This window comes from Papaver somniferum, chromosome 1, assembly GCF_003573695.1.
Source record: "Papaver somniferum cultivar HN1 chromosome 1, ASM357369v1, whole genome shotgun sequence".
Lineage (NCBI taxonomy): Eukaryota > Viridiplantae > Streptophyta > Magnoliopsida > Ranunculales > Papaveraceae > Papaver > Papaver somniferum.
This window is the reverse complement of record NC_039358.1, coordinates 225,197,649-225,213,389: the sequence shown is the minus strand read 5'-3', so window position 1 is coordinate 225,213,389 and position 15,741 is coordinate 225,197,649. Positions and strand designations below refer to the sequence as shown.

Here is a 15,741-nt window from a genome sequence, read left to right as displayed (position 1 = left end):
TGTGATAAGTTCACAGAAAAATGTAGTTTTGAAAATTTCTTTGCCTCCCCAAATATAGAGTAAATTTTTGATTTCCACTATAACTTCCTCGACTCCTTGAGGTCTTTTCCTAGCCATGATCCTGCGATTTCTTTCGTTCCATAGAACCCAGCATATAGCAAAGATTACTAGGGGCCATAATTTTCTCCCCTTATGTCTACCTCTTCTAAACTTCCAAGCTTGTAATTGTTGGAGAAGATTACTTGCTTGAACCCATCTTATGTTGTAGCTATTAATGAAATAACTCCAGATTGTGTGGGAGAAAGTGCAGTTAAGCATTAGGTGGTCCACTGTTTCTTGTGCTTGGTTGCAGAATGAGCACATTGCATTTTGTATCAGGCAGCCTTTTCTAAGTAGATTGTCATTTGTTGCTATAGCATTTTGTGTTGCAGTCCACATGAAGAATTGCACCCTTGGGAGGACTTTCTTGATCCAAATGCAGGAGTATGGCACTTCATTTGTTGGGTCTGGTAATTGCTCTATGAGTCATCTATAACATAGTTTTGAGCTGAAGCCACCTGGAGCTGTGCAGATTAAATCATCTTCAATGTCTTCAATGATAGCAGGGGGAACTCCAAGAACTGTGTATAGATCAAGCATTTCTGGAATTTCTCTTTGTGTAAGATCTCTTCTGAGCTTCAAATTCCAAGTGCCTGCATAGATCAAATCATCGACTGAAGCATTCTTTTGTGTTGCCAGCTTGAAGATATTGGAAAATATTGAATGTAGAGTTTGAGAACCTTCCCACACATCCCACCAGAAGCTGACATCCTTTCCATTATTGATGTTTAGTGTAGTCACCTGCTACACTAACTCTTTTTGTTTGTTGATGTTGTTCCACATACCTCTTCCTTGAGGTTTAGAAGAGTCTTTGACCCATATGGCATTCTCCTTAGTCTTCATCTTTTCCTGAATTACTCTTCTCCATAGTTTCTTTTTCTCTTTTGAAATTCTCCATGTCTATATTGCTAGCAGAGCTCTATTTGTGAGCTTTAGATTTCTTATTCCCAAACCTCCCAAATGTATTGGTCTGCAAGATCTGTCTCATGCTACCCAGTTTATCTTCATTTTTTCAGCTGTAAAATCCCATAAAAAAATCCTCATTATTTGGTGTAATTTCTTTTCCACTGAGGCTGGCATTTGAAATTTGGACATATAGTATACTGGGAGGCTTGAGAGGGATGTTTGAATAAGTAGTAGTCTGCCATCTTTTGTAAAAAAATTCCTCTTCCATGCCTCTAGCTTTTTTTGGAATTTCTGAATCATTGAGTCCCATATAGTTGTACTTCTGGATGTTATTCCAACTACCATTCCAAGATATTTTAGAGGTAGAGCTTCAATCTTGCAGTTAAGAATTGTAGCAATATCTTGAATTTTACTTTCAGCTCCAATACTTATGACTAAGCTTTTGTGAAAGTTCACTTTCAGACCTGTTATGGCTTCAAATATTTGTAATTTGATTACTAGATTTTCTGCTTCTTCTTCTGTTGCATCTAGAAAAATCAGTGTGTCATCTGCATATTGCAAATGTGAGATTTGAATGGAGTTTATGGAGAAACCTGAAATCATATTAAGTTGCACTGCATTCTTCATGAGCTTTGAGAATATTTCTGCAACTAGAATGAATAAGAAAGGTGACAAGGGGTCTCCTTGCCTCTGTCCTTTTTGAGGTTTAAATCTTCTTGTTGAGCTTCCATTCAACAATAAAGCATGTTGGGAAGTAGATACACACCATTCCATCCATGTGATCCATTTTTCACCAAAACCTGAGGCTTGAAGTACATTTTTAATTGTGTGCCAGCTCACATTGTCAAAGGATTTTTGTATATCCAATTTACACAATATGCCTGGTTTCTTAGCTTTATATCTTGAATCTATCAATTCTCCTGCTATGAGAATGCCATCAAGTATTTGTTTGTCAGCAATAAAGGCTCATTGATTCTCTGAAATCAATTTTGGTAAAACCAATTTGAATCTTTGAGTGAGTACTTTGGAGATGATATTGTAAATGCTGCTGGCCAAACTTATTGGTCTAAAATCTTGTGAAGTTCCCACTTGTTCTTTCTTCGGGATTAGACTAATGAAAGAGCAATTTGTTCTCCAATCTAGCTTCATTTTTTGTACAAATTCCATTATCACTGACATGAAATCATTTTTGATCACCTCCCAAGCAACCTTGTAGAATTCCATATTATAACCATTTGTTGTTTTTAAAATGTTTGGTGACACTTCTAGCTCAGTGCTCTCCTATGCAGAGATCTTTCTGAAATATTCCTCATTCATCTGAGGCCTGAACGGATGTTGATCTTGAAATAATGTGAAGAAGTAGCTTGAAAGATCTTGTTTGATGTCTTCCTGACAGAAGTTATCTTCTCAATTTGTTATTAGATTTTGCACTGTATTCCTTCTCCTTTTCCCATTTCCCAAAGTATGAAAATACTTAGTGTTTGCATCTCTTTCAATAAAATGTTGAGTTTTTTCTCTAGTGAGCCATTTTCTTGCATTATCTAAGTTTATTTGTTTTAGTGCAACTCTCCATTCTGCTCTTTCAATGAATTGTTGTTGTGAGAGAGCTCTATTTTCCTCCATTGCATTATGAGCATCTATTTTTGTTGTAAGTTCTTGCTTCTTTGACTCAACTTTGCCATATGTTTCTCTACTCCATTTTTTGAGAAAGAACTTCAGATTTTGCAACTTCTTGGACATGATGTAGCTTGGAGTTCCAGTGTACACTAAAGCATCCCACCATATTTTTAAGTTTTTGATGAAATCGGGATGTGAGAACCAAAAGCTCTCAACTCTGAAAGGAGGCTTAGCTCTATTGATATTTGAAGTAGTTAATAAAAGAGCTGAATGATCTGACTAAGTTCTTGAGAGGAGTGTTTGTGTGAGCAAAGGGAATTTTGCTTCTAATTGAGGTGTCACAATGATTTTGTCAAGTCTGCATAGTAATGGGTCTTGTTACATATTGCTCCATGTATACATGCCTTCATTTAATGGTAAGTCCACTAAACCATGATCTTCCATATACTCATTGAAGAGTCTTCTGTTTCTTCTTGATCCTCCTGGTTTATTTCTTTCTTTTCTTCTTCTAATTGTGTTAAAGTCTCATGCTAGAACCCAATAATCAGTTGCCCATCCAGTGAGGTCTTCAACTTCCACCCAGAAATCCCATCTCTCCCAATATGTGGAAGGAGAATAAACATTGGTTATGCACCACTCAAAACCATCACTCATACATTTTAGTTTTTGAGAAAGTGTATTTGGTCCCATCAAGTCTTCTACACATTCATACATGTTATCATACCATATAGAGTAACCCTCCTGACAAACCTAAAGAAGGGTTGTCTCTCCATTGATTTTGATCATTTACCCAGATACTATTTACCCACCAATTGTTCATGTTAATCATATGAGTCTCTTGAATGAGCACTACATTTGGCTTTGTTTTCTTTATTTGATCCTTCAATGAATCCATCTTGTCTACTGTCGCGAGGCCTCTCATGTTCCATATGAGTACTTTAATATCCATTTAAACTGTCTGACGCCAAATTCACTGCATCTTCAAAGAGTTCATGTTCACTGTGTTGTTCATTTTTTTGTGCCTTTGCTTTCTCAGCTTCTGTGTTTTCAATTGTGTCTTCCACCATAATGACTTCAGTATTGTTTGTGTGTATTGTATTGTTTCTTTCAAATATTGTTGTCATGCTTTTAGCCACAATCTCTGAATACAACTCTCTGGCTCTCTCCTTCTATCCACCGAAGTTAGCACCAATGTTGATAGTTGCATCCATGATTAAATCTATTGCATTGTTGATAGTTTCATTTACTCAGAATTTGTTCATGGAGAGTTTGATATAGAGACTGTGAGGCATCCACAATGAGTTCTGGGGAGTTGCTTCTGTTGTTCTCGTGTGTCTTTACTGCTCCTGATCCATTGTTGTTGGTAATCGATAACACTGTTGGTTTGTTAAGCTGAACTTGAGGAAAATGTTTTTTGAAGAAGGCTTTTACCGGAGTTTTGACTGCTTCAGAATCCGTTATTTTCTGTTGCTGTGTGACTTGACTCTGGTACCTTTTTTTTAGCTCATTAAATCTATTGAATAATTCTGTAATTGTTGTAGGCACCTGTTTCTATTTTGAGGTACCCTTCTCCACGTGTTCTCTTGTATACCATTTATTTTGAACCATTTGGTGTGTACGGTTGCAGCAACATTCACTGTCAGAGAGTTCGACATTTGAATTTGAATTTGAAATGGAATTGATTACAGTGTTACCTTTTTGCAGAGTTTGCAGAGTTTGTCGGTAAGATGCTACCGTCGGTCTTCTTTTCGGCACATAAGCAAAATCCCATTCAATCGCCAGAACTAGATTCAAGCCTTTGATTTTAATGTTGAGGACAACTGGGATGTTTTCATCTATACTTTTAACTCTCAGCTATATTTTTATCCAATTTTGAGCTAGAGTGAGAGCTCGTGGGTTAATGGTTACGTCTTCATCGATCCATCTTTTAATTTCTATGCTTGTGTATTGATAGTACCATTTGAGAGGTTTCCAGCAGCTATTCCATTCGTTATCATTATTCGGTTGAAAAGAAGCTTGATTCTCATTGATGATGTTGAGCTTTAAATATCTTTTCCAATTTAATTTTGCTACTATCTCTCATGCTACCAGATTCCATGAAATATTCCCATAGGCTGTGCAGCAGAAAGTACGACCTGGTCTGTTGCTTGAATTTACTCTTTCTTTGTTCCGAAAATCTTCTCTCTGAGGTACTCTTTGTGTAGTAAATTTTGGTTTCCCAATCAATTTGTTGAAAACCTCATTAAATCTCTCCCATCCATATTTATCTTGCCCTCTTGGTATAAATAATGCTTTACTTGAGGCTTTACTCACATCTGTTCTATGGATTTTGATAAATTCTCCTCTGGAGTTGTTCAATCTTTCAATGAGAAAAGCAAAATTTCCAACATTGTTCTTCCATTTGCCTATACCAGCTTTGGATGTCAAGATTTCATTTAACACCCTAATCATCCATGAAGCAATGTTAGCCGAGAAGATGATTCTGAAATTAAGGCCATGTTTCCCCTTTCTATAATCTTGAAACCGTCTTGATCTCCTAGTTTTTGTGTAGAGAATTCAAAGGTTTTTGAATCAATTTGTGTTGTTGAATATGTTCCTGGTGGAACTCCTCTCTCTCTCTGACACTCTCTCTCATTTCTCCACCGCTTTCAATGAATCTGGAAGCTCCTTTTTCATAGGTTAGGTATGGTCATTCAAAAATGAATTGGAGCACAGCCTGTTGCCCGACTCCCGTCTTATTTCTTGTCTTCTACTATCTTAATTGATGAATAAATTCTTTTTTTATTAAAATAAAGACAAAAATACACATTTTAGTAACACGTACATATAACTTATTGAAATGGAATTACGCTTGAATTCATTCATTTACAAAAATACGATTTTAATAAAAATGATAATAACTATTTTAAAACTTCTATATCTTTGAAGTAGAAACTATACATCGGATTTTGATAAATTTTATATATGCGGACAACTCTTTGAATTATTTATACTACAACTAGTAATACTAAATTTTTACTTTTCAATATATTTTTGTTTCTCCATAAAGTTAGATAATAATTTGAAAGTAAATCGAAACAACCTATCCTTTTTATATGTTGCTTAAATGGACATGAAACTTGAAACACTTTAATTCACATATAAACGCATAACTAAAATAATGAATTTAAATTTTGAATGAGAAGGTGTTACTTTAGGTGCAGCGTCTTTAACGTTACTGACATGCACCGCACGTATAAACAGGAATATACAAGAAGTGCCGGTAAACCAAAAAAATAAACACCTAGACTAGTGTACAATCATATCATTTCTTAGCAAAATTTCAACAGAAATTGCTGCAATTGAATAGTTGTCACTTGGCTTGTGTCTAACCTACAAATAAAAAACCTTTCAACAGAAATTGCTGCAATTGAATACTTGTCACTTGGCTTTCTAGCTTACAAATAAAAACAGAAACATAAAGTTGTGGATTAAGACAAATCAAACCTCCCAGATAAATGTCTTCATGCTTTTCACCACCCACTTAAATGAACAGTGGCAGAGACAAGGGTTGACTAACCCTTGCTCTTATTGTACGTAACATTTCTACATATATAATTATCTTTACGGATCAGAAAAAAATAATCATGTATTCAGCGCGTAGCTCACCAAATATTTAACATTCAGTCCACTTAAATCTCTATATTTATTAGGTAAAATTTAGACCCCCTCGATAATTATAGTATTTTTTGGGGCCGCCACTGCACTTGAAGATGGATCTCAACCCTGAAAAATGAAACAAGGATTAACATCGCATTGTGAATGTTCACCAAGATAATAAACTTATATGCAAGATATATTCTTACCTCTAAAGAAACTCTTTTTCGGGTTCTTTCCTGGTTCAGTAGCTAGACTTTCAATTCGATCTTTGTCCAAACAATTACCCGAGTTAACTGAATATAGACTCTCTATAAAAGTCATTATATCATATGATCCATCAGGAATGCCAAGGATCTTCACAATTCTAGACTACTCGTCCTTCGGGTGATATAATAGTAAGGTATTCGCATCCCTCCTGAGTAGAATTTCGCCATTCTTAAAGGAATAGAGCAGCTTCACGCCAGCCAATGATAGCCATGCCGTAGTTAATGGTAATTGTATCATTAGTAATCTACTCCAACAACTGCTTACTCCATAGTCCTTCATTACCCAGACATCAATACTACACGAACGAGGACGATAATCAGTTAAGCAAAGATCCCCACCCAATACACCAATCGAAACCCGCGACAGATCATTCACATTTTCGGGCAGTGGCAGCTCCCCAAATGATTCATCCCTAATACCGAGTAAAAATACAAGGCTCCGCGATCCAGAACGATGATTTGGTATCCAGTGGAGAGTTTCATTTACAAGCACCCCGAATACATCTCCAAAAGTAAAGCTATAAGGTATGAGTTTATATCCTTCAAATGTATTCGATCCCTCTACATAGACCTCAATTACAGAAAAATAACCATCAATATCAATAATTCTTACAATTTTGTACTCCTCGGCATGAAAATCATAGCAAAATCCATATTTGAACCCAAGAATGTTACCATGATTGCCCAGTATGTCAAGAGACAATGATGGTACTACTTTGTATAAGTTTGTTAACGGGTTCCAAATGCATATCTGCTGTGCAATATTAGCTATACAAAGCAACCCGTTGCAAGAACCCACTACAGACATCCCCCAATGTCTAGCTTCGAACGGGTAATCGATCTCGAAAACTTCCTTATGGAATATTTTTTTTGAGCGATTTACTGTATGAAATATTGAACCTAAATTTATAGAATACATGTTTCTTCCACCAACCATAAGTCTTAAGTTTTCATTTTCAGTAGCAATTTCGAATTGCAGTTTAATAAAATTATGATCACTAGTTAATTTAAGCCATTGCTTGCATACACACCTGAATCGTAATATTGACTTCGCTGGTAACCTCACAAGTATGTTGATGATTACATCTTCTGGAAGTTTAGACGTATCTCCCTTGTTGAGCAAACTCAAAACAAAGCGGTTTCTCATTGATCTTCGGTTACTTTAGAGGTAAGGATTTTGCTTTCATTTAAGGATTTAGCAGTGCATAACAAAGAAAGATATGTGAACAAGATAACAACAAGAATGTTCCGAAATATGATAGAAGAAATGGTAATCATACACAGTCCGTTGACATTGTGATTTAGGGGCTCAAAACGTCGTGTTAACGTATATGTTTCTAGTAGGAATTACCTGTAGGTAATATTATAGTGTTCTTAGTTAGTGGCAGGTCCACCCACTAAAGCTTAGGAGCATAATTAAAAGAAAAGAGAAAAATGGACCTAATTTTTTAAGCCCAGATCCTGCACACGTGTGTAAATATTATGTGCATTTTTAGAATTCCCAAAATAGCCCTTACTATATATAACAAAAACATAAGCCAATTTCTCTCCATATTCTTTTTCTTCTCAGATTCAGCTTCTCTCTCTCTCTCTCCCCCTCTCCCTCTCCTCTTCTCTACTGATGCGGGAAATCTTGTTTTTTCTTCATTCATTTTCTTCATTCTTTAATTTCTAGTTTTTTGTATTAGGATAAAGCTTGGAAACGAAGATTTTTAGAACATCTTGATCGATTCAAGAATCCAAATCGATTCTAGCCTTTGGTAAGTTGATTTTCCTTATTAATCTTCTTCTCGTAATGTTTATTCGAAGGTTTCAAGATATAATCATTAATTAGTTGATGTTTGATTATGTTTTCCAATTTGCATGCATGATTAATCAAGTGTTCCTTCATTTTCATGAAAATAATCCAGATCTAGATGAATAGTTACGTTTTTTATTCATTCTGTTACCAGATCTGATTATACTAGTTTTCTTTTGTTGGGTTTAGGTTTTTTCAGTTGTTTTTGTGTATGAACTATCAGTTTGTATATGATGTACTGACAAAAAACCTAGTTAATTGTTTAGTTTTTGTTTAAATAATTTTTTTTGTTGTTGTTTGATCCAGCAGTAATATATGCATACTGAATAATTACGTTTTTTTTTATTCATTTTGTTACTAGATATGATTATAATAGTTTTATTTTGCTGGTTTTAGGTTTTTTTTGGTTGTTTGTGTATGAACCATCAGTATATATATGCTATACTGACAAAAAACCTAGTTTATTGTTTATTTTTTGTTTAAATAATGATTTTTGTTGTTTGATCCAACAGTAGATATATCGCATACTGGAAATAAGATGCTTTGATTTTATTTTTTTTATTCATAGACTTATCACTTCTTTTGATTTTGTTATATTCATAGATTCCTTACTTATCTGTTGATTTTTAGGTTACTATGAATCAACAGTACATATATTGAACACTGAAAAAACTGCTTTGATTATGTTTTATTCATAGATTTTATTCACTTAATTCATATGATCTGCCAGTACGTATATGGCGTACTGATAGAAACTTCTGATTCTGTTTTATTCAGAGTTTTGTCACTTTTTTTATTTGATCCATGAGTACTTATGCTCAATACTGAAATATGTAATAGCTTGCTCGAGCTGCTGTAGCTGACAATTCATCCTTTACCATAGACCAATTGAAGGATTTCTTTAACCAGTTGGGTAATAAGACTGAGCGCAAGGCCAACCATACTTCAGGTAACCTACTAGCCTTTATTACTACGCATGTTTCCAACCGCCAAGTTTGGATTATTGATTCAGGAGATACAGATCATATGGCAAATGATCCTTCGTCAGTTCATGCATTTATTCGCAGCTCTCATAAAAATGTGTCAGTTGCTAATGGATCTACTGCTCCTATGATGGGAAGTGGGAAAGTGCATTTTTTTCCAGATTGTCCGCCATCTAATGCACTTGTTGTTCCATCGTTTCCTACTCAGTTGTTATCTGTTGGTCAAATCACTAATTCTCTGAATTGTGATGTTACATTTACCCCTACCTCGGTCATCTTTCAGGATCGAAAGACGAAGAAGACGATTGGTAGAGGCATCTTTTCTCATGGATTGTACCTGTTACGTTCTAGTGACATGGCATGTCTCACTCACAGATCTACTCCGCAGTTCCTTTATCATAAAAGACTTGGACATCCTTCTAGTCGTGTTTTGTCTAGGATTTTTCCCACATTTTCTGTCCAGACTCAAGTCTGTGATGTTTGTCAGTTTTCTAAACAATCTCGTTTTCCATTTCCTAATTCTGTGACTCGTGCTACAATGCCTTTTGAGTTAATTCATTCTGATTTATGGGGACCTGCTCCAATTGATGCTTATGATGGGTATAAGTATTTTGTTATCTTTATAGATGATTGGTCACGTGCTACATGGATCTATTTAATCAAATCCAAAACTGAAGTTTCATCTGTATTTGCGGATTTTCATTGTATGATACGCAACCAATTTGATGCACAGGTCAAAATATTTAGATCAGATAATGGCACTGAGTTTGTCAAAGGCACTTTTCCAGGTTATTTGCGCAGTCATGGTATTATCCATCAAACTAGCTGTGTTGGTACTTCACAGCAAAATGGTGTTGCTGAACGGAAACTACGTCATATTCTGGAAACTACTCGTGCTCTTATGATTCAGATGCATGTTCCAAAGAAATTCTGGTCTCATGGTTCTCTGACGGCCACTTATTTGATCAATCGTCTGCCTAGTCGTGTGCTTGATTTCAAATCTCCATTAGAGGTTTTGAAACGTCATCAGCCTGGCATTTATCATCTCAGAGTTTTCGGTTGTGTCTGTTACGTACATTTACAGGCAAAGCATCGTGATAAACTGGATTCACGGGAAACTAAATGTGTGTTCTTTGGTTATTCATCTACAAAGAAAGGTTATATTTGTTATCATCCACCCACTAGAAAGCTACAGATTTCTCGTGATGTTGTATTTGATGAAGCAGTGGCTTACTTTCAGTGTGATTCTGGCAGTCGGTCTCAGGGGGAGTGTTACACAGATTTGGCACCACTTCCAGTTATTACTGAGATACCTACTGCAACAGATTCCCACAGAGATAATGGTGGTGGGGTAGAGTTGGTGGACTTACCTAATGCAGTGTTGGATGTGCATAATGAAGCAGTCCATGAAGAAGCTTCAGACAATAATGTTAGTGTTACTGATGATAATACAGGATTACAAGATGTGCCGCATCAAGTTCCAGAATCTGAGGTTATGGTTCCACAAGATCATTAACAAGTGGTACCAATTGTCAGAACCTCAAGTCGTGAGAAGAAGGCTCCAGAGAAATACAAAGACTTCTTTACATATCATTCCGCTGCGTATCCTATACAAGCACATTTAACTTATGATCATGTAGGTTCTTCACACTCTGCATTTCTAAGTGCTATATCTAGTCATCAAGAACCTAGAAACTACAATGAAGAAAAGTCTAATCCAAAATGGAGGGCATCAATGGAGAATGAGTTACGGGCCTTAGATGTAAATAATACATACAGTATTGTCAAGTTGCCTCCCGGGAAGAAGACTGTTGGATGTAGGTGGGTGTACAAAATTAAATACATAAGTAATGGAACTGTTGAGCGTTATAAGGCAAGATTAGTGGCAAGAGGTTTTACTCAGAGATATGGAGAAGACTACACAGAAACCTTTGCACCAGTTGCAAAGATGAATACTTTTTGTGTTCTCATGTCTCTTGCAGTTAATAAAGATTGGAAATTCTTTCAAATGGATGTGAAGAATGCATTCTTACAAGGTGATCTAGAATAAGAGGTATATATGAGTATACCACCTGGACACCTTCGAGAAGGAGAGAGCAATATGGTTTGCAAACTTAAGAAGGCAATATATGGTTTAAAGCAATCACCACGTGCATGGTATGCAAAGCTAAGTTCAGTACTCATCCAGAATAAGTTCAAAAGGATCTTTGTCGATTCTTCCTTGTTTATTAAAAGAAGTAATCTTGGTATAACTATAGTTCTAGTGTATGTTGATGACCTTGTGATTACAGGAGACAATCAACAAGAAATTAGAAATCTTAAAGCAATGCTTCATTCCAGATTTGACATCAAGGATTTAGGGATACTGAAGTATTTCCTGGGATTAGAAGTTGCTTACTCAAAGAAGGGTATTTTTCTGAATCAAAGAAAATATGTGTTGGACCTGCTGAAGGCTACAGGAAAAATGGGAGTAAAGCCTTGTGATACTCCTACAGAAATTGGCAACAAACTTGATAATGATGGTGATGTGTTAAGTGATATTGGGTCATATCAAAGGTTAGTAGGAAAGTTAATTTATCTCACTGTTACCAGACCTGACATAGCACATGCAATAAGCTTAGTCAGTCGTTATATGCATACACCTCGTGTTAAACATCTAAATGCAGTAACTAGGATTCTACAGTATTTAAAAGGATCACCAGGAAGAGGAGTTTTGATGACAAAGAATGAAGCCTATTCAATTTCTAGCTACTGTATAACAGCATATTCAGATGCTGATTATGCTGGATGTCCAGTTGATCGTAAATCAACAACAGGGTACTGCATATTCTTTGGTGGTAATCTGGTTACATGGAGAAGCAAGAAACAAAATGTTGTTTCTCGATCAAGTGCTGAAGCAGAATACAGAGCCATGGCTTCAACAACTTGTGAGATTGTTTGGCTGCGAGCATTACTTAAAGATTTGGGTTTTCTGTCACCTCAGCCAGCTAAGATGTTTTGTGACAATCAAGCAGCGATACAAATCGCATCAAATCCCACCTTTCATGAGCGTACAAAGCACATAGAAGTGGATTGTCATTTTGTTAGAGAGAAGGTATTGGCCAAAGTAATATGCACTCCCTTCGTTCGTAGTCATCAACAACTGGCAGATGTTTTTACTAAGGGTTTACCCGTCAAGCAATTCAATGGAATTCTATCCAAGTTGGGCTCCATTGATATCTTCGCACCAACTTGAGGGGGAGTGTTGGAACAAAGGAGAATATTTGGTTTCTCTATTTATGATTGACTTACACTGCAAGAAAATATTCTCTAGATATGTTGCTATCTATACGAATATGTGGCATGTATAGGATATATATATATATATATACACTTCTTGTAAAACCTCCATTGATAATAAGAAACCCTAATCATTCTTCTCCTGTGGACGTAGGCTATAGCCGAACCACGTTAAACTGTGTTTCTTCTTTAATCTGTTTTAGTTAACTGCATAACATCTTATGCAGATCCAATATTGACTGCATAACATCTTATGCATACCAACAAAGGACATTGAGACAAATGAAGACACTAGATTCCATTTATATTTAGATGGGGTAACAGGTATTTATCCATATTAGCTTCTAATCTTTGCATAACAATAATCTTTTCAAAATGCGAGTTTACCAACTTATTAAAAGTACTAATTACGTATCCTTGTGCTAGAGGCACGAGAGACAAAAAACAAATTTTAGATTTGTCCTTGCAGAAATCCGGACCAATCTTTGCTCTATATGATGAAAGTATTGTGTATATTTAGAGTACAATTCTTATTCGCATTAGACATTTAAATAGAAATTGCTGCAGTTCGAACTGTTGTCACTTGGCTTTTCTCTTCAACTTACATTCAATAAACAGTATGGTAAAGTCGTATATAATTCATCAAAATTGTAGACAAAAACTCCGATCATGAAAATTGTAGACAAAAATAAAAACACGGCAAACAAGGATTATGGCAAATGGTATACCTCCCAGCTAAACATCTTCAATATTTTCATCACCCACTGAAACACTTGAAGATGGACATCAACCCTGACAAATGAATGAAACAAGGATTAACATAACATTGTGAATGTCACTAATATAATGGAGCTTATATGAAAGATATATTCTTACCTTTTATGAAGTTTTTCGGCTTCTTTCTTGGTTCAGCAGCAACAATTTCAATTCGATCTTGCACCAAACAATTGCCCGAGTTAACTGAAAATAGGCTCCCTACGAAAGTCATTATATCATATAGTCCATCAGGAACGCCACGGATCTTCACAATTTTTGTCTCATTGTACTGTGGATGATATAAAAGTAAGGTATTCTTATCCCTCTTGAGTAAAATTTCGCCATTATTAAAGGAATGCAAAAGCTTCAAGCCAACCATAGATGGCGTAGCTGCTTGTAAGGGAATCGTATGTAATTTACTCCAAGAACCGTTTACTCCATAATCCTTCATTACCCATACGTCAACACTTAACATACAAACACAATAATCAATTATGCAAAGGTCCGCCTCCAATGCACCAACCGTAATGCGGAACAGATCATCATTCACATTTTCGGGCAGTGGCAGCTCCCCATATGATTCATCACTAATACTGAATGAGAGTATAAGTCTCCGAGTTTCTGATCCAGAACAATGATATGCTATCCAGTGAAGTGTTTCATTCATAAGAACCCCAAATGCATTTCCATAAGTAAAGCTGTAAGGTATGAGCTGATCCTGTTTCCATGTATTTGAACCCTCTGCGTAGACCTCGGCTATAGAACCTTTAACACCAATATCCAAAATTCTTACAAATTTGTACTCCTCATCATGAGAATCGTAGCCAAACCCAAGTTTGATTCCACGAATGTCACGATAATAGGGCAGAAATTGAGTAGGTAATGATGGTATTTCTTTGTGCATTTTTGTTGATGGGTTCCAAATGCAAATGGTCTGTGCAATATTGGCTATACAGAGCAACCCATTGCAAGAACCCACTACAGACATCCCCCAATTTCTTGATTTGAACGGATAATCGATTTTCACAACCTTATGAAATACTGAATCGAAATTTATAGAATACATGTTTTCCCCACTAACCATAAGTCTTAAATTTTCATTTTCAGTAGCAATATCGAAGTGCAGTTTAATAAAAGTATGATCACTAAATAACTTAAGCCATCGCTTGCATACGCACCTGAATCGTAATATTGACTTCACCGGTAACCTCAAAAGTATATTGATGATTACATCTTCTGGAAGCTTAGACATAGCTGCTGCTTGTGCAAACTCAAATCAATTGGCTTCTCATTGATCTTGGGTTCCTTAATTTTAGAAGAACTAACTCATCACCTAAGGCTTTTGCTTTGATTTAAGGTTTTCAACAATTCAAGACAAAAAAAAAGATACAAGAAAACATAGAGAATGTTCCAATAATATGGATTCCTATATAGTCAACTCCATAGCCGTTGACATTACGATGTAGGGTCCAAAACGTCGTGTTATCATGCATGCATGTATCTCAACGTCCAAATCATATGTAGATTAACTAAGGTTGATTTCATTGTCTCATTGTTTACTATTTACGACTAATATATACATCGGAAACATGAATAATAACAATAACCTTTGTGGTTTCTAAGAAAGACATAAAACACCTAGGTAAACAAAACAACCGATGAGATGAAACCAACACTCTAATATAATTGTTTGCTTGCAAAAACAAATTTTGATGTTGCATAATTAAGCTATAGCGGCTAGAAGTAGGCTGCCCCTATCCAATTGTCGACTGCCTTAATACAATCAGTCATGTCCATTTGATTGTCGTCACGTGTCATTCATCCATTGTGTCTCTCTAGGGTTCGGGATTGGTTAAATGCTGTAGAAAACCCTTATCTGTTTTATGAGATATTAATGAACTAAGTATTGGCTGCGCTGTTTACAGCCAGATTGGCCTGAATCTTTGATTTAAGAATTGTTAAATTCATTTCTTCCATCATTTTTATCATCTCTTGTTGTTAATTTGTTGTAAGTATACAATAATTGGCATCAAAGCCGTTTTTTCCACTCAAAATTCATCCAATTTTCTTTTCACCATGACTCTGAAGGAAGTTGAAGCTGAGGTTGAAAAATTGAAAGGATCTCATGATGTTCTTCACACTAAACTTACAGATCTCGGTGGTTCAGTAGATGCTTTAACTACAAAGTTTGATAACCTTATGCAACTACTTGAACGCTCCAATTTTCTTCAAAATCAGACTGAGAAACCTTCTAGTTCTCAGAATATGAAAATCAGACTGCTCATATCTTCAATCAACATACTACACCTCCTTTCCATTATCATCACAACCGTATACCCAAGTTGGATTTCCCCAGATTCGATGGTGATAATCCAAGGAGCTGGATCCAAAAGAGTGA

At 35.8% G+C, this 15,741-nt stretch overlaps 2 protein-coding genes across 2 annotated transcripts; both read right to left on the bottom strand.

Annotated features, from left to right (window-relative positions):
* Positions 1 to 6,630: 6,630 nt before the first annotated feature.
* On the bottom strand, positions 6,631 to 7,335 carry LOC113361802 (F-box/kelch-repeat protein At3g06240-like). The gene has a single exon (XM_026604916.1). The coding sequence runs from the start codon at positions 7,333 to 7,335 to the stop codon at positions 6,631 to 6,633; it is 705 nt and encodes a 234-aa protein (XP_026460701.1).
* Positions 7,336 to 13,344: 6,009 nt separating this feature from the next.
* On the bottom strand, positions 13,345 to 14,595 carry LOC113361787 (F-box/kelch-repeat protein At3g06240-like). The gene is made up of 2 exons (XM_026604913.1): positions 13,464 to 14,595; positions 13,345 to 13,379 (listed from the first exon to the last, which is right to left on the bottom strand). The coding sequence occupies exons 1-2, from the start codon at positions 14,593 to 14,595 to the stop codon at positions 13,345 to 13,347; spliced, it is 1,167 nt and encodes a 388-aa protein (XP_026460698.1).
* Positions 14,596 to 15,741: the final 1,146 nt, after the last annotated feature.

What these genes read in the sequence shown, in the direction of transcription:
- LOC113361802 (XM_026604916.1), bottom strand. Translation starts at nt 7,335, where the DNA reads ATGTCTGTAGTGGGTTCTTGCAACGGGTTGCTTTGTATAGCTAATATT.
- LOC113361787 (XM_026604913.1), bottom strand. Translation starts at nt 14,595, where the DNA reads ATGTCTAAGCTTCCAGAAGATGTAATCATCAATATACTTTTGAGGTTA. An exon ending in GCCGAAAAACTTCATAAAAG is followed by an intron (nt 13,380 to 13,463) that starts GTAAGAATATAT and finishes TTCATTTGTCAG; the next exon opens with GGTTGATGTCCATCTTCAAG.